This window comes from Pagrus pagrus (genome assembly GCF_965226575.1).
Source record: "Pagrus pagrus genome assembly, chromosome: 22".
In the NCBI taxonomy this organism is placed as follows: domain Eukaryota; kingdom Metazoa; phylum Chordata; class Actinopteri; order Spariformes; family Sparidae; genus Pagrus; species Pagrus pagrus.
In genome coordinates this window covers 1,126,342-1,151,502 of record NC_140204.1, presented here as the reverse complement: position 1 = coordinate 1,151,502, position 25,161 = coordinate 1,126,342, and the positions used below count along the sequence as shown (strand labels likewise).

General features: G+C 48.0%; 1 protein-coding gene across 2 annotated transcripts; it reads left to right on the top strand.

Moving 5' to 3' along the window:
• Positions 1-1,434: 1,434 nt before the first annotated feature.
• On the top strand, positions 1,435-25,161 carry LOC311251973 (kinesin-like protein KIF1C). Of its 2 annotated transcripts, none has more exons than XM_084344706.1 (29): positions 1,435-1,832; positions 1,949-2,113; positions 11,853-11,980; positions 12,532-12,608; positions 12,735-12,813; positions 13,316-13,416; positions 13,527-13,592; positions 13,674-13,852; positions 13,939-14,050; positions 14,138-14,215; positions 14,325-14,390; positions 14,474-14,552; positions 14,676-14,754; positions 14,919-15,067; positions 16,018-16,125; positions 16,582-16,700; positions 16,777-16,856; positions 17,196-17,271; positions 17,532-17,611; positions 17,699-17,793; positions 18,450-18,533; positions 18,662-18,842; positions 19,031-19,103; positions 19,206-19,304; positions 19,505-19,666; positions 19,792-20,103; positions 20,304-20,393; positions 20,476-20,704; positions 20,956-25,161. In XM_084344706.1, exons 3-29 carry the CDS (start codon positions 11,875-11,877, stop codon positions 21,774-21,776), a joined length of 3,780 nt encoding a protein of 1,259 aa, XP_084200832.1. In that variant the 5' UTR covers positions 1,435-1,832; positions 1,949-2,113; positions 11,853-11,874; the 3' UTR covers positions 21,777-25,161. The 2 variants fall into 2 exon arrangements, with proteins under 2 accessions (XP_084200832.1, XP_084200831.1); XM_084344705.1 differs by having other exon boundaries at positions 16,018-16,137.

Sequence of the window (25,161 nt, the reverse complement as noted above, 5' to 3'; positions counted from 1 at the left end):
AACAGAACTGGAGTAAACTGAAGTTCTGGTGGTCGACGTGAAGGCGCCCACATGAAGAGTACTCGAGTAAAAGTATCTGATATTAAAAGTACTTAAGTATCAAAGTCATTTTTCTGCACCTCTTTCTCTCAGCGGTCCAAAGCTGCTGTATGAGCATCAACACTCCCCTGGTAGTCCTGCTAGCTGCATGGCTAACTGAGCTAACAAGCTATGCACCTCGCCGACCTCCGACCTCCAGATCTAAGATGGCTGCTGTGTGTTATCAGCCTGACTTCTGTCTGTTGACGCGTTGCTTCAACACAAAAATACCCTGAACAGCTTCCTTATTAGCTAGGGTGACCAAACGTCCTGTTTTCCCAGGACATGTCCTGTTTTCACGTCCTGTCCTGGCCGTCCCGGGAGTTTTTTATAAAGTGGTGAAATGTCCTGGTTTTCATTGGGCCATTAAATTGACGCTGCATGTGACCTGCATCATCATGCCGAAGCGTAAATGCACATTTAACGATGAGCTACAAAAGAAATCCCCCACTTACCGTCTCGGTCGGGACAAGTGGGAGGCTTTGTGCACCGTGTGCAAACCCGGTACCTATGTTTCGGTGTCCAATGGGGGTGCCATAGACCTCAAAGCCCACATGGACACCGAAAAACATAAAAAAAAGTGTGCGAGGTGAGCGTAGTAGTTGGATTACTAATATAGCAGAGGTATTTTTCAGTTATTTATTATTATTTATTTTTCTAATACAGGAGACATTATTTCTATCATTATTTCATTCGTTGTTTTTTAAACTTATAATAAAACATGTTGAGTAACCTCTGAGAAGCATGTCTGAATGTGTGTCTTTGGTTATAGATAGTATTTTGTTTGTAATATATACATTTCATTATCCATACAGAGGAGGCATACTTTAAATGTATGTTAATTTTAAGGCATCTGAGTAAATTTTGGGTATCATATCTCATTGCTGGGCCGAGTGTCCTGGTTTTTGCTAATCCAAATATGGTCACCCTATATTAGCTGGTGTTGCTAACAGAGGCTAACCTAGCTAGAACTGTGTTCCACGCTGGCGGCCATGTTGGTGTTGGTGAGACTTTGTAGTTCACTTTAACACAAAACTACAAGAGATGTAACTTTAATGACGACAGACTGACGTCACGTGTGATTCATCACAGATTATTTATTTATTTATTTATTAATTCATTTATTTATTTATTTCTCCTGTCGACTTCAGACCGGAGGTGAGCTCCAGCGGAAGAGCGGTGAAATGTGAGCCGGAGTGAGAGCTCTGTCTGTCGGCTCAGCTGTGGCGGTGACCCCGCCGCAGGAGGAGGCGGAGGCAGCGGGGCAGGGTGCGGGCCTGTGCGGGGCGGAGCGGGGCGGGGCGGGGCGGCCGGAGCCGCGGGGCTGACTGGCTGCTCTGCGCTCGGCTCCGCTCCTCCTCCGTCTCGGGGACGCGCCCGCACTCACACGCACACACCCGCCGCGCGGCCAGGCCACCGGCCAGCCTCTCTGCCTCGCTCCCCTCCGCTCATCTGAGCCACATTCTCCGGTAAAACTTCCGTTAAACTCCCCCCGCCCCCCACCGAACAGCACCGGGAGCCGCGGACCGGACCGGACCGACTCCTGGATTACCGACTGTGAGCGAGTAACGTTCGCTAGCTCCGGACCTGCCGTGATTCAGCTCCCACCGCGGGCCAGCGGCGGGCCAGCAGCGGGCCTACACTTCCTCCGGTCCGGCTCTGTCCGAACTTTCCCCCCGACGGCCGCAGTAACCGGACGGTGACGTCAGCCCCGGGAACAGTCGAGAAGCCGCCGCCGGTTGACCGGAGAGCTCGTGAGTCCAAACTTTCCTCTACCGTGTGTGTGTGTGTGTGTGTGCGCGCGGGGCACAGCAGCGCCCCCACCCAACTTTCTGACTGTCCGACCGTCTGTGTGTCCCGGTACCGACAGGCCCGGGACCAGGACCGGGACCACGGCTGTTCCACCGGCAGACCTCCCCCCGCCGGTACTTGGTGCCTCGGTTCGTTCAGATTTGTGTCCGGGCCGATGGGGACCGTGTGAACGGGTCAGCGCGTGGCTTCCACGAGACTCACCGTTTCCTCCGGTCCGGTAGAGGTGAGTCAGCCCCGGTACCGAACCGTACAGTGACGTGTTCCGTTAGATTATTGATCAGTTATGATTTATAATGTTTGTATTGAATTATAAAGTGTCTGTGACGTCAGCAGTGTGTAAGAACTGAGCCGAGGTCAAACTTTATAACATTTAACAAACTTTATAACAATAAACAAACTTTATAACAATAAACAAACTTTATAACAATAAACAAACTTTATAACATTTAACAAACTTTATAACAATAAACAAACTTTATAACATTTAACAAACTTTATAACATTTAACAAACTTTATAACAATAAACAAACTTTATAACATTTAACAAACTTTATAACAAACTTTATAACAAACTTTATAAGTGAGTAAAGTTTTTGAAAACTATAATGAATGAAACATATTAAATATTAAAAACAAATATATACACAATAAGTACCAAATGTTTACAAGTCAACAGTCAGAAAACCTCCACTCATTAAAATACACTAAATATGATAAAGAATCGCTGTAAAAATATGATTTAAATGTAAAATATAGATTAAAGAAGATGGGTTAGTTTTATAAAACATGTTGTCAGGATGAAGTTTTGTTTAATCGCACATTTAACTGAAAATGTGTTGTAAACAAAACAAGAACAAACAACATGAGTCACCTGTTTCAGACGGTTTATCAAAGAAACAATCAAACGAGAAATTAATCAGCAGATTAATTGTCAATAAAAACAATCATGAGTTGCAGCTTTATGCAGAATTAGCCGTTAGCAGCTCATGTTAGCGGTGAACTCACTGTGATACTGAGGAAAAGTTAAAAACATGAAGATTCTAAGGGGAGTTCTGAATGGTCTTTTGTCTCTGACTGCTAAGTAGATTTATGTGCATTTATTCTGAAAGGACCTCAGAGATAACGACATCCTGGAGAAGTTTAAGTCTCACTGAATCTAAAAATATGTGTTTCATGTCTGTGAGATCAGATTTGACTCAGTTATGACTCCGGGAGGAAGTGCGTTTTTTGATGCAAATTTCGGCAAGAGTTTTGAAATATGTTAATATTTGTTTACATTTAGTCAAACAGTCTCCATTAATATTAGCCGAATGATCAGTTAGCAGCTCCTGTTAGCGGTGTACTCATGGACGTAAAGACAACTGTCACTGGATCACTGTGATACTGAAGAGAAGTTAAAAACATGAAGATTCTCAGGGGAGTTCTGCACGTACAAGGAGAGTCTTTCCCTCTCAGATTACTAAGTGGATTTATGGATGATTATCTGTGATGGTTATAAAAGACACGCTCAGGAAGTAGAAGTCACTCTGAATGTAAACGTCTCAGCCCTCAGGCCTTCATACAGACAGTCAGCACCATACATACACAGGCTGTGCATTTCAGCAACAAGGAAGTGCTCCCACTTTTCACTTCCTGTCTACACAGGAAGTGGGAGTGTGCTGCATTGTGTAGTCTGACTTATGTCGCTTGTGATCAACTTTACCTGCTTTTTTATAAAACATGGGATCAGTTTCATTATCTAACGTACAGCGTGAAGAGATGGGAGTCTGATCTGAAAACATTACGTCTTCACGGTGTTTTTATCCTGTGTTAAAAGTGAGCCGAATTAGCAGTTAGCCTCTCCTGTTAGCAGGGTACTCATGGATGTACAGACAACTGTCACTGGATCACTGTGATACTGAAGAAAACCTAAAACATGAGGTTTCTGAGGGGAGTTCGGAATGTTCTATTGTCTCTGAATGCTAAGTGGATTTATGGACATTTATTTTGGAAGGACATCAGAGATAAATAAGTTTAAGTCTCACTGAATCTAAAAATATGTGTTTCATGTCTGTGACTTCAGATTTGAATCAGTTGTGACTCCTGGAGGAAGGATTCATTTGTACACGATTTGCAGCAGGAGTTTGGAAGTATATTAATATTTGTAAAATATTCTCCATTAATGTTAGCTGAATTAGACGTTAGCAGCTCCTGTTAGCAGTGTACCCATGGATGTACAGACAGCTATCACTGGATTACTGTGATACTGAAGAAGACTTAAAAACATGAAGATTCTTAAGGGAGTTCTGAATGGACTTTTGTCTCTGAATTCTAAGTGGATTTGCGAACGTGTCTTCTGGATGGACATCAGAGATAATGACATCCCCAGGACGTGTAAGGCACACAGAGTGATATCAGTGTGTTTCACGTCTGTGTGCTGACATCTCACTCAGGATTGAGAAGCAGGCCGACTTTTGTCCTGCTGAACGTCAGAGTTCAACTGAAGTCCTGAACGATGAGTTAAAGTCCCATATCCACCATCTGATCTTCATCCTGTGTCACGTGGCTGTCACTACATGGCCAGAAGTATGTGGACACCGGAACATATGTCGTCCCAGAACCGTCGTTCATTGTTCACGTTGTTCGCTCTTGTGTGGAGGAGCGTTGTCACGGTGAAACAGGAAGTGGACGAACAGCTGAATAATGAGACGACGAGCGACTTGAAGAGGCAGCGTGGACGTAGACTCACCTCCACACACCGATCATGTCGCTCTCTCGCTCGCTAAAGTTAGCCTGTGTGGCTAAAGCACTCCTCAGCAGGCATCTCAGCTATCTGAGTGTGTGTGTGTGTGTGTGTGTGTGTGTGTGTGTGTGAGTGTGTGTGAGTGTGTGTGTGTGTGTGTGTGTGTGTGTGTGTGTGTGTGTGTGTGTGTGTGTGTTGTGTATTTTTAGCTGCATGTTGTTTTGGATTCTGCTCTGATGTTATTAGGCAACACCACACATCTGATAACATGAGGGACATCGACACTTGTGTCTGCTCAGACCTCAGATTATTGATTATAGACTCATTAATACAGACGTGATAGACTACATGTTTGACCAATCACAGCCGGGCGTCTCTCAGGAACGAGGAGGAGGCGCTTTCGGGAACAAGAATGTAAACATGGCGTCTTTCACTTTGCCATGTGTGCAGTTCGAGCGCTCTGTGGAGTTTGGCACACTGGGTGAAAGAAGGCAAACGTTTTGATCTGCTCGTGATTCTGCCGGGTCGTCATGGGTCCAGATGAGATGTTGGTTGTGGTCCACTCACAACACTGCGCAGCACTTCAGCCAAGCTGATCGTCTGCAGTTTGTTGTAACTCACACCGACACTGATCCGTGTGTCATGTCTGTGTGTGACTGCAGGCTGAGGTCTGCCACGGCGGTATTTCCCACGGCGCATGAAGGCAACACGTGGTCTTTGTCATGGGAACAGGACGAAGAGACGTTCATGTCAAACAGTGTCAGAGAGCCGAGTGTAAAGTGTGCTTTACAAACTGGGCGTCGGGTCGAGCTGATGCCTATCTTTAGCTGTGTGTGTGTGTGTGTGTGTGTGTGTGTGTGTGTGTGTGTGTGTGTGAGTGTGTGTGTGTGTGTGTGTGTGAGTGTGTGTGTGTGGTATGAAGACCATTCATTATCACATTCCTCCACTGAGGCCTCCACATGGGAACAAGCTCGTCTCTCCACATGACTGTAATCACATCAGTGATCACAGGGGCTCACTCACTGATCAGTAACCAATCAATCAATACTGACTGATGAGCTGCTGACGAACAGGCCGACTGAAACACCTCAGGAAGGAACGGAGACGTGTTTTTAACACGTGTGTTTGTGTTCGTTACATTAAACAGGTTTTCAAACTGTCAGTTAGTTCAGTCGTACCTCACAGACCTGAACTGACATGAAGCACATTTTTAGATTCAGTGTGACTTTAACTTCCTGAACACATCATCATCATCATCATCATCATCATCATCATCATCATTATTGTTATTATTATCATTATTATTATCATTATTATTTTGTCCATCATGACTTAATCTCCTGAAATCGATTACAGATGCTGTAAAAACAAATCGAGTTCTGACTATTTCCCCAAAACATTGAACATTAACTGAGTTTAACGTCAGACTTTAAGAGGAAGTCAGAGTTGTGAGTAAAAAGTCTGTCAGGATGTTTTGACAGTGGATCAGAACCTGATCGGGTTCTGATCAATATTATCGTCACTCCTGCAACATGATTCTGAGACGAGCTTCACGTGAACACCGATGAGCTGATCATCTGATCTATGGAGCTACCAGATCATCCAGCTGGTCGGTCACATGATGTGATCGATCAGATCAGCAACACCTTGTTTTGACCCAAGGTTCAGTTTCATACGGTGCATGTTCACCTCCACCTCCGGTTCTCCGGTTCTTTAGCATCACGTGAAACACGAAGAAGAACCAGAGGTTGTTAAAACGTGAGGAGAACACGAGGAGGAGAACACGAAGGAGGAGAACACGAGGGGGAGAACACGAGGAGGAGAACACGAGGAGGAGAACATGAAGAGGAGAACATGAAGGAGGAGAACCTGAGGAGGAGAACCTGAGGAGGAGAACCTGAAGGAGGAGAACCTGAGGAGGAGAACCTGAAGGAGGAGAACCTGAGGAGGAGAACCTGAAGGAGGAGAACCTGAGGAGGAGAACATGAAGGAGGAGAACCTGAGGACGAGAACATGAGGAGGAGAACCTGAAGGAGGAGAACCTGAGGAGGAGAACCTGAAGGAGGAGAACCTGAGGAGGAGAACATGAAGGAGGAGAACCTGAGGACGAGAACACGAGGACGAGAACATGAGGAGGAGAACACAAGGAGGAGAACATGGAGGACGAGAACATGAAGGAGGAGAACACGAGGAGGAGAACACGAGGAGGAGAACATGGAGGACGAGAACATGAAGGAGGAGAACATGAAGGAGGAGAACACGAGGAGGAGAACACGAGGAGGAGAACACGAGGAGGAGAACATGGAGGACGAGAACATGGAGGACGAGAACACGAGGACGAGAACACGAGGAGGAGAACACGAGGAGGAGAACACCAGGAGGAGAACATGAGGAGGAGAACATGGAGGACGAGAACATGAAGGAGGAGAACATGAGGAGGAGAACACGAGGAGGAGAAGACGAGGAGGAGAACACGAGGAGGAGAACATGAAGGAGGAGAACACGAGGAGGAGAACATGAAGGAGGAGAACACGAGGAGGAGAACATGAAGGAGGAGAACACGAGGAGGAGAACATGAAGGAGGAGAACACGAAGGAGGAGAACATGAGGAGGAGAACATGAAGGAGGAGAACACGAGGAGGAGAACACGAAGAGGAGAACATGAGGAGGAGAACATGAAGGAGGAGAACACGAGGAGGAGAACATGAAGGAGGAGAACACGAGGAGGAGAACATGAAGGAGGAGAACACGAAGGAGGAGAACATGAGGAGGAGAACATGGAGGACGAGAACATGAGGAGGAGAACACGAGGAGGAGAACACGAGGAGGAGAACACGAGGAGGAGAACATGAAGGAGGAGAACATGAGGAGGAGAACACGAGGAGGAGAACACGAGGAGGAGAACACGAGGAGGAGAACACGAGGAGGAGAACATGAAGGAGGAGAACATGAAGGAGGAGAACACGAGGAGGAGAACACGAGGAGGAGAACATGGAGGACGAGAACACGAGGAGGAGAACACGAGGAGGAGAACACCAGGAGGAGAACATGAGGAGGAGAACATGAAGGAGGAGAACACGAGGAGGAGAACACGAAGAGGAGAACACGAGGAGGAGAACATGAGGAGGAGAACATGAGGACGAGAACATGAGGAGGAGAACACGAGGAGGAGAACACGAGGAGGAGAACACGAGGAGGAGAACACGAGGAGGTTGTGACCGGAGGAGACGTGATGTGACGTCATGACGACAGGATGAACTGACTGGACCATGCTAACCTGTGTTGAAGTGTCTGTAACGCGTCCCGTCAGGTTGTTGATTGAACCTGATCATTCCCAGTTATCAGATTATTGTCGTCATGGAAACGGGTTTATTGACGGGCCTGTAAATCAGCTGGACTCTGATTGGCTGTCAGTGTTTGGATCGTTCACCAGATCTCTGTGAAGGTGATCAGAGAAGATATCAGTCACTGCTGATGGCGCTGTGGTCTGGATCTTTAGACTGAGAAGGTTATTGATGAGGTTATTGATGAGGTGATGATGGAGCTCATCAGCAGTCCAGACGTGTTGACCCGTCTGGACTCCTGATGGTTCTGGTCCTCTGGCTGCAGTAGGTTAACCCCTCCTGAGACTGGTTCTGTTGGACTCTGCCCGGCCAAGGTGATGTTCTTCACAGAGCTCAGCGTCAGCAGTCTGCTGAGTTTCCATCTCCTCGCTGTGATGGCTGTTGTGTAACATTTGGCTCGGCCCGGCGGCCCGGCGGCTCGCAGGCGCTGCAGCTGGTTTCAGCTCCGAGTCCTGAACGACGCCGACTGGAGGGCTTTGTTCCTGTCAGAGAGTGTGTGTGTGTGTGTGTGTGTGTGTGTGTGTGTGTGTGTGTGTGTGCTAACAGCCTGTTTAAACAGCTGGTTAGTTTGACTAACAGCAGCTTCACGACCAGCCGGGCCGGTCCAACCAAACACACACACACAGAGTTAGTCAGGGTTGTTGTGAGTGTGAGTGTGTGTGTGTGTTGGGATGCCTGGGCTGTGATGTCATCAGCGTTTCTGCCCGTGGTCTGTGGTATGCAGGCTGCTAGTTCACCTCCACACACACACACACACACACACACACACACACACACACACACACACACACAATAAGATTAGAGCACAATCCAGTATCTATGTCCACCATCTTGTCTGTGTGTGTGTGAGTGTGTTCTTGGTGCAGTGATGTGACTTTAAGCTGTGTTGACAGAGCAAACACACACTGTTTAATCTGAGCTGTGTGTGTGTGTGTGTGTGTGTGTGTGTGTGTGTGTGTGTGTGTTACTGTAATGTCTTGTTACCTGGTTGAACTTTAACATATTTAGTTCCAGTGGCTGCATCAGAGCTGCTGACACTTAAACCAGACTGAGCAGCCCGGTTCACATGATGGCTGCTGTGTTTCAGGACAGACACACACACACGGACACACACAGACACACAGACACACAGACAGACACACACAGACACACAGACACACAGACAGACACAGACAGACACACACAGACACACAGACAGGTGCTGTGCTCATGTGGCAGATGAAGACTCTTTGCTTCTTGTCGGTCTGTGTTTTAATGACGGTGTCTGCAGCTCCGGCACATACCTGACATACCTGCAGCAGCTGATTTTGATGTGTGGAAACAATGCTGCTCTTTGAATTCACACACACACACACACACACACACACACACACACACACACACACACACACACACACACACACACAACCTCAAGTGTTTGTCCTTGTTTCCCTCCTCAGACGTGGTTCAGAAACTGCTGACTGGACTCTTGTGTTGTTTATTTGTTGCATTGTGTCTCACTGAACTCGGCTCGACGTGTTGATCCTCCGATGCCTGATCGTACTTCGGATACAACTGATCCGGCTTCTGTGTCTCCAAACACGAGTAGACTTTTATTTTGAAGAGTTCAGTGAGTGTAGCAGCGCCGGCGTTGATCAGAAATGTGTCTGCAGAGCAAAACCTTCAGCGTTGTTTGACAGTAGATGAATTTGAGATATCTCGGGGATGAGAAGCTGCACACCTCCAACTTCTCAGTGAGGTAACCAACTCCTTCATCACCCATATCAACTTGTGTCAGTTTGAATCCATCATAATGTCAAATATTAGTTTTTAAAGTGACGACGGCTGAACGAGTCCGTCTCTCTCAGACTTTACGTGACTGAACACCTGTCGGCCACCTGAGCTGCACGCTGACATCACGGGCGTGACTGTGGTCGCTGTGGACGCTCGTTCATTTGTTTACTTCTGCACGAACATCCTGGGTGCGTCGCCTGTTATCAGACTCACTCAGGTGAAACAAACAACACACATGCACGCATGCACACACACACACACAGGCAGCAGAGGAGGTGTGTGTGTTAGAGGCCGAGCGATACTGAAGCTGTGATGTTGATGTTTGCTCGGGATATTTAATATCTTCTTCTCGTCATCAGATCTCGTGTTCAGACTCGAGCTACCAACATGTCGGTCCGTCTCTTAATACGGTCACACTTCCTGTCTGTGGCTCTCAGCTCCGAGCTCATTGGTTCCTCCTGAAGATGTTTTACGAAAGCCTCACAAACATAAAGTGTCATGTTGTATAAAGGTGCAGTAATCTCCTGAAACAGCTGCTCACTGTAGTATTTTATTTAAAGTTGCAACAATTCATTGATTTGTGGTCGAACATTAGTCGGAGCGAGTCGTCTTTCATGAAGCGGTCAGCTGATCACAGGACAGTTCGATGGTTAATGTGAGAGATCAGAGCGTCTGTCTGCGCACACACAACGTCTCAGCTGAACGCTGTGTGTGTTTATTACACACTGCTGAGGACACACACACACACACACACACCGCTGATAACAAATCACTGAGCTGATCAATAACTCAGACTTTTATCAGTCCGCTGTGATACGACAGAGACGGTGAGATCAATGACACCGTTACTGTGTGTGTGTGTGTGTGTGTGTGTGTGTGTGTGTGTGTGTGTGTGTGAGGTGTTTTCCCAGCAGAACAGGGCTGTAGTGTGTTTAAAGGCCCGGAGGCGGGGGCGTTCGACATAGACTGACACTGACAAAGACAGAGAGAGAGAAAGGAAAGACAAAGACTTCAGGACGACAAAGGTGAAAATGAGACAACTGAGGTTACCATGACGACGAGGAAACACAAAACAGAGGACAGGAATGTAAAGAGAGAGAGAGAGAGAGAGGGCGAGAGAGGAAATAAGTGGAAACATGAAAGAAAGAGAGGAAGAGAGAGAGGAAAGAATGAAGGGAGGAGCAGAGCTCGAACGCCCGGGACTCAGAGATGGAGGAGGAAAAAACACAAGTATAACAGTGAAGAAGAAGAAGAAGAAGAAGAAGAAGGAAGAAAGAAAGAAAGGAGGAACTGACTGGAGAAGCAAACAGAAGATTAAAGAAAAAAGGATAAAAAATGAGACAAACACTAAAAGACAAGATGAAGAAAGAAAGGAGAGACGTCAAGATTACAAAGACGAGGAGGAAACTATCAAAATAAACGAGAGAGAAGGAAAATCCACCGGTGGAAAAAAGAGGAGAGGAATGAAAATGAGCGGGAACGAGAGAAACTGAGCTCGTAAAGTGACGAGGAGGAGCGATGGAAAAAAAGAGGAGGAGGAGGAAAGTGGTTTGACTGTGAGAGCAGGGAGAGGTTTAATTTTGATTTAAGAGGAAATCTGAGAGATGGATGAAGGAGAGAGAAACAACGGTCGAATGAATGAATAAAATCTGAAAAGTTTAAATGTTAAAAACTCAAACAACAAACAGAAGAAGAGAAATATTAATAAAAACCACTTTAACAGAAAACAAACTCACTGATCTGTAATAAAAACTGTAAATAAAATACAAAACTAGAAACAATAAAAACAAACTTCTTTATTTTGACGCTAACTGCTGATTTTTAAAGCCTGTTGAACTTAATGCAGAATTAAATTAGAAAGAATTAGTTTTTTTAATACTTTATTTTGTAATATTCTGCTAGTTTTCAATAATTTCCTTTTTTTCAATATAATAAACTAATAATAAGTCGGAGTAGTGACAGTGGAGAAAACACTGGCTCCTACATTTCCCACAATGCACCTGGGCAGTGGTTCAGTAGAGCCTCCACAGCTCCAGTCTGTAACACAAACAGTGTCACTGCCCCTTGTTGTTGTTTATCTTCTGTCTGTGTCTGACTCTGCTCTCCCATTGGCTTCCCTCAGGTGGGGTGGGCGGAGCCGAGCGATGGCGGGTGCGTCGGTGAAGGTGGCGGTGCGAGTCCGCCCGTTCAACTCCAGAGAGACGGGACGCAACGCCAAGTGTGTGATCCAGATGCAGGGAAACACCACCTGTGAGTCTACACCTTAAGTCGAATCACTTCCTGTTTGGTCCCCACAAAGCTGTCGGACCCCACACAGCGAGCGCCCGGTGACGGGACCCCATGATGTAGATAAACAAGAACACAAACACACTTAATGTCTCAGTATGTGGAGTAGTGTTCTTATATTCCTCCATGTTGAGTTCTGGCCCGGCCCGGTTCAGATTAATGACCCGGGCTGTGCCGACAGACTCGCCGCGTCAGAGGTTTGCATGTGTTAAAACAGGCCCGAGCAATCCCAGAATGCCTCAGCCCGTCATGTGACCTCTGAACCTCTCAGCGTTTATTTATAGACGTTCGTGCAGCGCGGCTGTTTTTAGCCGCTGTCCGACCGTCCGCTCAGATATTTATACTGCCAGCCTGTTAATGACGGGAGAGGTGGAGCGTCACGAGCAGATGAACCAGGAGACACAGACGACCTCCTCACCCTCCTCACCCTCCTGCTCCTCCTGCTCCTGCTCCTCCTGCTCCTCCTGCTCCTCCTGCTCCTCCTCCTCTGTCTGATGAGTCCTCTCTGTTTCCAGGTATCTCAAACCCCAAACAGCCCAAAGATGGAGCCAAGAACTTCACCTTCGACTACTCCTACTGGTCACACACCACGGTGAGCACACACACTCTCACACACGCACACACACAGACGTTCACCAGGTAACCAGGTAACCAGAGGCAGTGATAACAGGTGTGTGTGTGTGTGTGTGTGTGTGTGTGTGTGTGTGTGTGTGTGCAGGCTGAGGACCCCAGCTTCGCATGTCAGAAACAGGTGTACAAGGACATCGGAGAGGAGATGCTGCTGCACGCCTTCGAAGGTAAAACAGTTCACAATCTGTCTCAGTTGTTTGTGTGTGTGTGTGTGTGTGTGTGTGTGTGTGTCGTCGTCAGCTGGTGTCGTTTGTTACTGTGTCTCTGCGTGACGTCGTCAGAAAGATGAGCTGGCTGGAGACAGGCCCGTGCCCAGTGATAATGCTACAGATGATACTCACTGATGATAAAGCTGATGGTCTGCTAACGCTAATGATACCTAAGAAGCTACTTAAAGGAGCAGTTCACCCACAAAATAACCTCCATGTTGATATAAAGTCAGGTGAAGTCTCGTCGTCCACAGAACATCAGATGTCTCCATCCAGCTCGTCAGCTGTGATCACAGTCTGCAGGAGAGAAGATCTGAGGAGACCCTTTATAACATGAAGCCTTCACTGGAGCTGTGAGATCACAGTGTTAGCCTCCACGAGGACGTAAATACTTTGTTTCTGGGTTTGAAACAGTCAAGAAACAATAAACGACATTAATATTGTTGTTGTTGTTTTTCAGGATACAACGTGTGTATTTTTGCATACGGACAGACGGGTGCAGGGAAGAGCTACACCATGATGGGCAAACAGGAGCCTGGACAGGAAGGCATCATACCACAGGTACGTCTGACTGCACTGATCAGGTGTCAGCAGGACTTTCGATCACCTCGTGCAGGATCAGTGTTTGTGTCACCATATAAACTGATTAATGTTTGTGTGTCTGTGTCCAGCTGTGTGAGGACTTGTTTCAGAGAACAGGGGAGAACACTGATCCGGACCTGACCTACTCTGTGGAGGTAAACTCACTCGTGTCCTTCATTAAGTCTCGTTCCTTCAGTGAAGCTTGATTCATTGATCGTTGTCTCTTCCACCTGCAGGTCTCCTACATGGAGATCTACTGCGAGCGGGTCCGGGATCTATTAAACCCAAAGTCCCAGGGGACTCTGCGGGTCCGGGAGCATCCCATCCTCGGGCCCTACGTGGAGGATCTGTCCAAACTGGCTGTGACCGGATTCAACGACATCCAGGACCTGATGGACGCCGGCAACAAGGCTCGGTGGGTCCTGTGGCTTTTATTGATGTCATGTTTGTTTTATTATGTGTGTTATTGATCATTAACACCTGACTGGTTACTGATTACAGGACGGTCGCAGCCACAAACATGAACGAGACGTCGTCCAGGTCACATGCTGTCTTCACCATCGTCTTCACACAGAAACGACGAGACCAGATGACCAGCCTGGACACTGAGAAGGTGCGTGCCTGTTCTGTCCTCCTGAGGACCCGTAGTTGTGTCCTGTTATAAGTGTTGTCCATCATCAGTTGTTGACTCTGTCTTCAGGTCAGCAAGATCAGTCTGGTGGACCTGGCAGGAAGCGAGCGAGCCGACTCCTCCGGGGCAAAAGGAACGCGACTGAAGGTCAGAGGTCACGAGTGTCCTGCTGGTGTTTCCTTAAAATGAACGTTTTCTTACATCTGCTGTCACATTTAACTTCATATTCACTGTGTTTATTCATGTTGGTCTGCAGGAAGGAGCCAACATCAATAAATCTCTCACCACGCTGGGAAAAGTGATATCAGCTTTGGCTGAAATGGTACGTCCACACGAACCTGCGATCCATCGGAAATATAAAAGTGTCTGACACCGATGATGACTCCTGTTCTTCTGTCTCCACAGCAGAGCAACAAGAAGAGGAAAAGTGATTTTATCCCCTACAGAGACTCTGTTCTCACCTGGCTACTAAAGGAAAACCTGGGTCAGTACAACTAGTATCAGGAGGAGGAGAACAGTAAAGAACTAGTAGTGCCACAGCCAGTAGTAGTGTGTAAGCAGGGCTCGTAGAAAAGACCTGACAATAACACGAAGGTTTGATTTTCAGGAGGAAACTCTCGGACGGCCATGATTGCTGCTCTAAGTCCTGCTGACATCAACTATGAAGAAACACTGAGCACTCTGAGGTCAGAAACTGTCGAGTTCACCTCTGTAGCCTCACCATGTTCAGAGCAGTGAAGTGAATTAGATCTAATCCAGCCCAACACGATCTGTGTTCAGGTCAGAAGATGTGTTGTGAGGCTCAGGTAAATCCACGTTAACCTGACTCTAACTTGTGTTGTGGCTCCAGGTACGCTGACCGTGCCAAACAGATCCGCTGTAACGCTGTGATCAACGAAGATCCCAACGCCAAACTGATCAGAGAGCTGAAGGCTGAAGTGGAACGACTGAGGAACCTGCTGTTCTCGCAGGGCCTGCAGGAGCTGCTCGACAACACTGGTACGCATTTATACAAGAAATAGTATTACTTCTAATGCTCACCATGTACGTTAGTAGAGCACGTTGGGGGGGCACGATTCTCCTGATCCCCAATTCGATTTGAACAACAATCCCGTGCTGACAGCTCTGCTGTTGTTCGACGTTTATGTCCCGACGATTGTCATTTACATTTTCAAACTTCTTTAAAAAGATGTTCAACAACAGCTTGGCTCTATGAGTCTTTTGCAGGTTGGGGTTGGACTAGTTCAAATAATATTCACCAAAAATAAACCAGTGATTCAACAATAAACCACAAAAGATGGAAATTCAGTTTGTTACAAAGCTCAGTTCCTCAAATCTGTCCAGAGTGAACCCTCTTCACAAACAATCACTAAGGATCTTTGGTAATTATATCAGTTTAATTTCAGTTTGGTTTTTCCTCCACGAGTGAACCATCTTCTCAAATGAATCACTAAAGGATCTTTGGCGATGTTAATCATCAGTTCTGGTATATTGTGACATCACTGATGACAGTTTTTATGTCATGACGTCAGCTGTCATCATAGTGATGTCATCAGCAGTCTCCGCCCTCTCACCTTCCAGCTGATCACGCCCCCCCCCCACCCCCCCGCCTCTCTCAAGCAAACAAAGGACAATGGCTCCCTGAGTTAGCCGTTAGCTCGTGTTAGCATCGACAGTGTGGTGCAGTCGCAGCGCTGAACAGCTCAGTCATGTATTTTTGGGTGTGTGCGGCTATTTAAACACGGTATGTGTGGCATGTGCATGTGCAGTATGTTCAGAGGAGGGCATCTACAGACAACAGCAACTGTGTGTGTGTGTGTGTGTGTGTGTGTGTGTGTGTGTGTGTGTGTGTGTCTGTGTGTGTGTGTGTGTTACATGCTGTTCTTTACATAACAAACATTGCAGAGATTCCAGCATGTTTATAAAATGAAACCGACTCTTTCTTACAGTCAACAACAACAACGTCCTCGCCGGTCTCGCAGGTGTGTCCCCCTCCCCGCTGCAGCTGGCACTCACAGCCAATGGGATCGTATCGAAGAATGGCTCCGCCCCCGCAGGTGACCATCTAGGTGTGTATGTGTGTGTGAGATCTCTTGTTAAGCTGTGAACACACTGTCTGTCTGAACTGATCCAACCATTGAACCGGTCACCTCCACATCACCAGACTCCCTTAACAAAAGTGTCAGTTTAGTGAGTTGTTGAGTTGGAGACACTTTATAAACTGTGTGAAACTCTGTCTCTGACTGATTCTGACTGATTTGTTCCTTCTTGTAAATTCAGCAAATGTTCTACATGAACTTCTTTCTGTCTTTGAGTAGAAACATGGAGTCTCGATGTTAATGTCAGCTGGTTTGAAGCGGAGCCTCATACTGACTTTGACTTTTATGTGACAACAGAATTTAGACAGAAAAGTGTCGACAGAAACGATTGTTACAATCACAAATGGGTGAAAACCTGAATGTATTTTCTTCTTTCATCCTGCTTCACCATCTTCCTCCTCTGTTCCTCTGCAGGTGCTGAGCCGCCGTCTGCAGGTGACGCCCCCGCTGACCCCGACCACCTGATGGAGGACGGCGAGGACGGCGAGGAGTCGGAGCCCATCAGCAAAGAGGAGGCGGCAGAGAGACTGCTGGTAGGAGCAGAGTTCAATCCTGAGGCTGGACTCCTCTGACAGGCCGAGGCACTGATGTGTTGTGTTGGTGTTTCAGGAGACGGAGAAGATCATCGCTGAGCTGAACGAGACGTGGGAGGAGAAACTGAGGAAGACGGAGTCCATCCGACTGGAGAGGTGAGACGGATGAGCTGCGTCAGACACACTGCCAGCCTGTGGACTGTAAACTGAAGGAGAGAAGTTGACTGCAACAAGAAACAGTTTATAATTGTGTGAATTCGGCTTCCTCGCCATGGCGACAGCAGCCGAGGCTTATGGGTACTGTAGTATTCAGGAGATCGTTTATAGAAACATTTGAAAATAAGCGACCAATCAGAGCAGAGTATGTAAACAAAGACAACCACAGAATGTAAGGTCGGTGAGTCGGCCATGTTGACTGATGTCTCTCTGTCTCTCTCTCTGTCTCTCTCTCTCTGTCTCTCTCTCTGTCTCTCTCTCTCTGTGTCTCTCGCCCAGAGAGTCCCTGCTGGCAGAGATGGGCGTGTCCATTAAAGAAGATGGAGGAACGTTGGGCGTCTTCTCTCCTAAAGGAGTGAGTTTATTTATTGTTTAGCTTCATACTTCAGGACAGACACAACGTATCTGTTGGTACATGAACTCGTGTGCAGGATGTTTAACAGAGCTGACTTGTAGTCCTGCAGCAGCTGATCTGTAGTCCTGCAGCAGCTGACTTGTAGTCCTGCAGCAGCTGATCTGTAGTCCTGCAGCAGCTGATCTGTAGTCCTGCAGCAGCTGATCTGTAGTCCTGCAGCAGCTGACGTGTGTCACACTGACTTCCTGTGTGTGTTGCAGACGCCTCACCTGGTCAACCTGAATGAAGACCCTCTGATGTCAGAGTGTCTGCTGTACTACATCAAGGAGGGATTCACCAGGTCTCACCTGTTACTGATCACCTGACTGTTGTCCAGAGCTGGTCTTCACGTGGTTCGACGCTCACCTGATGTCTGTGTGTGTTTCAGGGTGGGACAGCAGGACGTGGACATCAAGCTGTCCGGTCACTTCATTAAAGAGATTCACTGCGTGTTCGTCAGTGAGACCAACGAGCAGGGAGAAGGTGAGGAAACTACAAACATGGACTCCATCCTGAACCTGCTGTCGCCAACAGCACGACACACTTCCTGTTTCACACAGACAGGCAGCTGATCTCAGTTCAGTGAGCTCAGAGCACCACCTGGTGGTCGGACCGAAGCAGCTGCAGCTCAGAAACAACCTTCAGAGATAAAGTTAGATTAACTGTAACAAACTACATGTTAGTGTTATTATTAATGTTTGAACTGAAACATTCACTCATTAATCGTCCTTCAACTGAAGACTAACGATGTTTCTGTGATCACATGAGAAGATATTCAACAGCAAACACAGTCAAATCAGCTGGAACACAGGTGTGTGTGTGTGTGTGTGTGTGTGTGTGTGTGTGTGTGTGTGTGTGTGTGTTCAGTGAGTGACCCTCTCTCTTCTTCTTCTCTCTGTAAAAGCTGCCAGGAAATCTGTCAGGTATCGTTCTAACAGTCAGTGTTACCGTGGTGACGTCACCTCCATCTTATTCACACCCATGTTTCCTGTGCCCCCCCACCCTCACCCTCACCGTGTGTGTGTGTGTGTGTGTGTGTGTGTGTGTGTGTGTGTGTGTGTGTGTGTGTGTGTGTGTGTGTGTGTGTCATCCCTCCTGTCTGGCGTCTACAGATGTTGACAGCTGTGTTCTCTCTGCAGTGGTCGTCACTCTGGAGCCGCTGATCGGGGCGGAGACGTACGTTAACGGGAAGCAGATCACCGACGCCGTCGTCCTCAAACAAGGTGACGGACTGAAGCCGCGTCACCGACAAACATTAAGGAGATAGCGTAGATGTTGTGCAGCAGCAGGCCCAGTTGGCCCGTGTTTGATCTTTACCGCCTCCTATAACTGCGATTGTGTCCGTTGCTAGGTAACCGCATCGTGATGGGGAAGAACCACGTGTTTCGGTTCAACCACCCGGAGCAGGCGAGGCTGGAGAGGGAGCGCAGCCTGCCAGCCGACCAGCAGGGGGAGCCGGAGGACTGGAACTACGCTCAGAAGGAGCTGCTGGAGAAGCAAGGCATCGACATCAAACTGGAGATGGAGAAGAGGTAGAGAGTTATTGATCACTGATGACCAGAGACCATCAGAGATGTTGTCCATCCAAACCAAACAGTTATTATATACAGAACAAGACCCAGAGATATCTGTGCTGCTCATGAGGAGAGACACAGACACATTGGACTGATTGATTGATTGATTGATTGATTGATTGATTGGTTGGTGGTGTGTGTCTCAGACTGCAGGACATGGAGATTCAGTACCGTAAAGAGAAGGAGGAGGCTGATCTGCTGCTGGAGCAACACAGACTGGTACGTCTCTGCTCGTTTGATCCACAGCAGCTCATCACACAGCTGATTCATAATCAATAATCAATAAACTGTGTGTGTGTGTGTGTGTGTGTGTGTGTTTAGTATGCAGACAGTGACAGTGGAGACGACTCTGACAAACGCTCCTGTGAGGAGAGCTGGAGGCTGATCTCCTCGCTGAGAGAGAAACTACCTGCTAACAAGGTACACACCTGTCTGTCTGTGTGGCTCACCTGTCGTGTGTCTCACCTGTCTGTCTGTCCCTCACCTGTCGTGTGTCTCACCTGTCTGTCTGTCCCTCACCTGTCGTGTGTCTCACCTGTCTGTCTGTCCCTCACCTGTCGTGTGTCTCACCTGTCTGTCTGTGTGTCTCACCTGTCTGTCCCTCACCTGTCTGTCTCCAGGTGCAGTCCATAGTGAAGCGCTGTGGTCTGCCCAGCAGTGGGAAGAGGAGGGAGCCTCTCAGAGTCTATCAGATCCCTCAGAGGAGGAGGATCAGCAAGGACCCCAAACGGGTCACCATGGAGGACCTCCGCATGCAGGCCGTCAAAGAGATCTGCTACGAGGTCAGCACACACACACACACACACACACGCACACACACGCGCACACACACACACACACACACACACACACACACACACACCTGTGGTATCTGTGTTGTGACGGCTCTGTGTGGCGCCCCCCTCAGGTGGCTCTGGGAGACTTCCGTCACTCCCGTCAGGAGATCGAAGCTCTGTCCATCGTCAAGATGAAGGAACTCTGCCGCATGTACGCCAAGAAAGACTCCAGCGAGAAGGACAGCTGGAGGGCCGTGGCCCAGGACGTCTGCGACACCGTGGGCATCGGGGAGGAGAGGAGCCCCCCCGCTGAGGAGGGAGGTGGAGGAGGAGGTGGAGGAGGAGGAGGAGGAGGAGGAGGAGGAGAGACGGGGGAAGGAGGACAGAAAAAAAACATGTACGATCTGAAGGCTCACATCGATAAACTCACTGATATTCTGGAGGTGAGTTCACGACCTTCAGAGTCGGTCCAGAGGTCAGAGGGCTGTAATGCTAACATGCTAATGCTTATGATGGCGCTACATGAAACACAGAGGATCACCAGTGTTACAGTTCGTCCTGAGAACATGAACGTCTCAACGTCATCAGTCGTTGACGAACGTTTTCATAATCAACATAATGAACTTGATAAAATGTCTTCCAGGAAGTGAAGCTGCAGAACAACATGAAGGACGAGGAGATCAAAGCTCTGAGAGACAGAATGATCAAGATGGAGAGCATCATACCTGTTCAGGTACGTTCACACCCCCTGTCCTGCTGCGTCACACCCCGAGTGACGCCTCGCTGAGTCCTCTGTGATCTCTGCTTGTTTCCAGGACGACAGCGAGAATGGCGAAGACGACGAGTTGCCTCAGAGAGACGAGGACGGGGCAGGAGAGGGCACCCACCAGCCAGAGGTCAGGGTGAAGAGGCTGATGGACGAGGACCCGGCGTTCAGGAGAGGACGCCTCCGCTGGCTGAAGCAGGAACAGCAGCGAATCCTGAACCTGCAGCAGCAGAACATCACCAAGAAACTACGAGGACAGAACCAGAACCAGAACCAGGGTCAGTCTCGCACGCCACAGAGAGCAGCATTCATTTTTTATTGCACCCATAATTCTGTTGTTTAACGTGCTAACATGATAACAAATGCTAACTAGCTAACTATGATGTAACCATAGTACTGTAGTTTAGTGTGATAGCATGCTAACATTTGCTAATTAGCTAACAGAACCAGAACCAGGGTCTGTGTGAGAATGACTGATTGTTTGGTTGAAACAGGAAGTGATGTCATGTGTGTCTCCCCCCTCCTGCAGGTCAGAACTCCCCAGTTGTCCCCGTTCACCTCCCCGGGACCGGCCGCTTCATCCCTCCCCAGGAGTGCAAGCTCAAGTTCCCCTTCAAGAGTAACCCCGCCCACCGGTTGTCATGGGGACCAGCCAGCGCCGCCCTGCAGGCTCTGGGTCTGGGGGAGGGAGGTGATGGGGGAGAGTACAAGGAGGAGGGAGGAGTGATGGAGGGTAAAGGTTCTCCCTCACCTCCTCCTCCTCTTCCTCCTCCTCTTCAGGGTCAGACTCCTGCCCTCCTGCCCCTCCCCTTCCAGGCCCCGCCCCCTCGCATGCGCACCCCCAGCCCTCATCGCGCCTGGCAACAGCGTAACCAGGGAAACTTCTTCCAAAACCACCAGCACCGCTACCGCCGCAACTCTCTGGACAGCTCCACCCACGGCAACAGTAACTATGAGAACAACCAGCATCATGGCGGCGGTGGCGGCGGTCACCAGGGGCGACCGAGACAGAGGCGGGGGGTGTCGCCTGTGCCGGGAGGGGAGAGAGGAGGGGGGAGAGGAGGAGGAGGCGGGAGGGACAGAGATGGAGGCTTCCATTATAATCAACACCAGCACCATCAGTACCACCACCACCCCTACTACAACCCCCACAATGCACCATTCCAGCCAGGACCTCACCCCAACTACCACAGCCTGCCGCGCTCCGGGGTCCCGCCCCCTCCTGCTGACATGCTGCTGGGGGTGGGGCCACCGCCGCCGCCGGTGGGGTGGGGCTTCAACACCCCGCCCAGGATGAGACGGCAGTTCAGCGCACCGGACCTCAAAAACAACAAGGAGACCCCCATCTGACCTCTGACCCCAGGGAGGCCTCTGATTGGCTGCAGGACACAGGGTGGTCCTGATGCTGTACAGAATGGGCTGTGTGTATGTGTGTGTGTCAGCGTGTGTGTGTGTGTGTGTGTGTGTGTGTGTGTGTGTGTGTAGCTTGCTCCTAGCCTTTACAATAGCATGGGTTAGCTGTTTCCATGGCGACACTGTTTTAGGAAGTGGATTCTTTTATTTTGTAATTTTTGCAGTTTGTCAAACAGGAAGTGTATCACGTTGTGATTTAGTTTTATTGATTTCATTGATTGCTGATTTTCTGGTGTTGATCAGTCGTTTATAACGAGGTGCCTTAAAGCTGAGCTGTTAGCTCCCGCGGCTAGTTACTGTTAGCAGAAGTCTCCTGTTGAAGCTGTTTTATACTTAAAGATGAAGTACGTCGGGTTGTTTGTGGGTTCGTACTTACATGGACTTGAGTTTTAACTTTTAGCAGCTGTTAGCCCAGGAGGCTAACTAGCCTGGTTCAGCCTGAGAGGTCTGCGCTAGCTTGGGCTAGTGAGTTAGCCTGGCAGGGAGCAATGAGTGGCTTTTCACGCTAATGAAATGAATCATGGTATGTGGTGAAGTGCTACACAAGCCCAAGATTTGCACAGTTGAAAGTGTTAGCCTAGCCTAGCCTAGCCTAGCCTAGTCTAGCCTATACAGGGCAGCATTCACGCTGTGTGGGAGCCACAGGTTGTGCGACTTCAGCAACAGCTCGGACGTGTTTAGCATCCTGTCGATCACCAGCACCGAACAGAGAAATATAAATACAGACCGAGCGGCACGTTTGTCCGTTTCTCCCACGCAACTTGAATGCTGCGTCGCTGAGTGCTACAAACCAAAGAGAGCTGACAGACACACTGCTGTACAGACGGACGGAGGGACGGACGGAGGGACGATCATTGTTTCAGAGGAAGACGAGGAGGCGTTGAATCTTTTTAAAGCGTTGTGTGTGTATATTTGAAGTGTATCCTGACTTGTGTTGTGTTTTATGAAGATGAATCTATTTTAAAAACTGGCTGCGACATTTGAAACGTGCTCGACTTCACTGTCTCCGGCAATCGTGGGAAATGTAGTAAGTCTCATGGGAGATGTAGGAAAATTTAACTGACATGGGATGAGATGTAGGAAACCCGATGGATTATGATGCATGTAGGGCCGTGTGAGCAAGGAACTCTGGGAAATGTAGTTTTAGACTGAAGAGACGAGACGAGAGAAGAAGGAAGAGTGAGACACTAAGAGAAATCTGAGATACGATAAGCTTTGAAGAAACACTACGACATGTTCTGTGGGATTTGAACCTATACTGAGTTTTATTATTATTATTATCTTTATGTCGACATCAAAGAAGGGACGAAGGATAAACTGCTGCCTTCCTGAGACGACAGGAAGTTGGAAATTGTGGCTTTTTCCCGTCTGATGTTGCATTTAATGTCACTTGACTGATCATTTTTTCATCATAATGAAACGTGTCATCATTTTACTTGTTGTGAGAAATGTTTTTCTATTGTTGCCAGCTTTGTATGGAGGACTGAGTCTGACACAAGTCAAGAAATGTAGACATAAATAAAAGGCCGACAGTAATACTCATTTATAAAATGTGACAGTTGATATTTCTGTTTCCGTTTTATTTATTTAGTTCTTCAATTTTAAATCGATTTATTTCTGTATTCATTTTCTTTTGCAGGATGATGCATAAATAAAAGTTAACAGAAATTGATTGATGTCATATTTTAGGGATGAATAAATGCCTGCATTTATTTTTAGTATTTTTGGTGCGTTTAATGGTTTATTTACATTTTTTACTTGTGACTGTTTCAGTCCTCCACAGCTTTGGGCTGCATGCTAACATGCTATCTGTCCAGCAGAGCTTCAACATCAGTGTGGTTTTGTAAAGTTGAAGGCTGCTAATGACCGTCATCGTCGACGCCGACAGTGACGTGACGTCGGTCTGAAGTCCAGAGAGCAGCGACTGTTTCTGCTCGATGAGCGACTTTGATTGATTTTCTGAATAGTTGCTGATTAACTTTCTGTCTGTGGAGGAACGTCAGAGCGGATCTTAAACGCAGCATCATGAGAAGGTTCCTTCATTGTTGCGTTCACTGCACCTCTGAAATGTAGGAAGTTTTAACAAAAAACACCGAGCCACAAATTTCCCACTTCCCACGTCAGACCTGAACGCAGCGTCGGTGTTTAACCTGCCCTGAATGATGATGTGTTTACTGTCGGGAGGAGCTGCGAGTTAGCGGCCCTGCCTGAACCCCGCCCACACAGAGCAAGGCATTGTGGGAGATGACGAGTGGAGCGTCTTTGTGCTCCGTGACTTTGAGACCTTTTCAGGTCAGAACCAACCAATGGGAGCGCTCCTTCGACCGCACAGCGGCAGGGAGTCGCCATGACGATGATGACAAAAACAAAAGGAATTGATGGTGATTGGCCAGAGAAGCATGACATCAGCAGGATTTGTTTCCGCCTTGTTTTGCTCTGCTGGCTCTGGAATCGACCAATCACAGGACAATCTGGATAACCTGCTGCCACCGCCGGGGCTGATGGGAAACGATGTTTCCTTTTTATGTTTTGTTCTTCTTTTCTGATTTAAAAAAAAAACATTTTTTATGTCCAGCCGGGGCTTCTGATTGGCTCTTTTCTCTTCTTCGTGTATTCATTTGCTTCTTGTCCTGAATATTTTAACCCCGCCTACATGTTCGACCTTTGCTTTGTGATGTCATCACGTCATCCTCGCTGTTATTAATATAATTATGATAAAGTGTCTTTAATATTGGGTTAATGGATGCTGCTACAGGGAGCTTCTTCACCCTCATGCAACCGTCTGAGTGTGGTCACGTGTGTGCGTGAGTGCGTGTGTGTGTGTGTGTGTGTGTGTGTGTGTGTGTGTTGGACGTCTGTGTGTGTGTGCGTGTGTGTGTTTGTTAATCAGCATCATAATCTAAAGTGTGTTTGACTTGTTGATTTTTCGTTTCTTCTGATCGTCTGTTTAGTTTTTGTTGTTTTGGAGGTTTGAGGAGGAGGAGGGGCTTGGGGGGAGGGGGGGTTGTTGCCAAGGTAACTCAACACAGAATCCCGGAACATTCTAGAACCCTCACTGACTGGCCCCGCCCATTCCCGACACCCCTGCTCCAATCACGACCTCAGACTCTGTGACATCACAGCACGATGTGGCTTCAGGACTTTGGGACGGACACGGACACGATGACATCATGGTCTAGCCCTCCTCCTATTGGCTCAGAGCCCCTCAGACGTTTTGTTTCCTTCCTGTCTGTTGTTGTTTTCGTTGTATCAGGAACCAATCTCAGGCTCTACCTGCAGACAACACGATGGCAATAAAGTGTCGACGAGACTGAAAACTGAA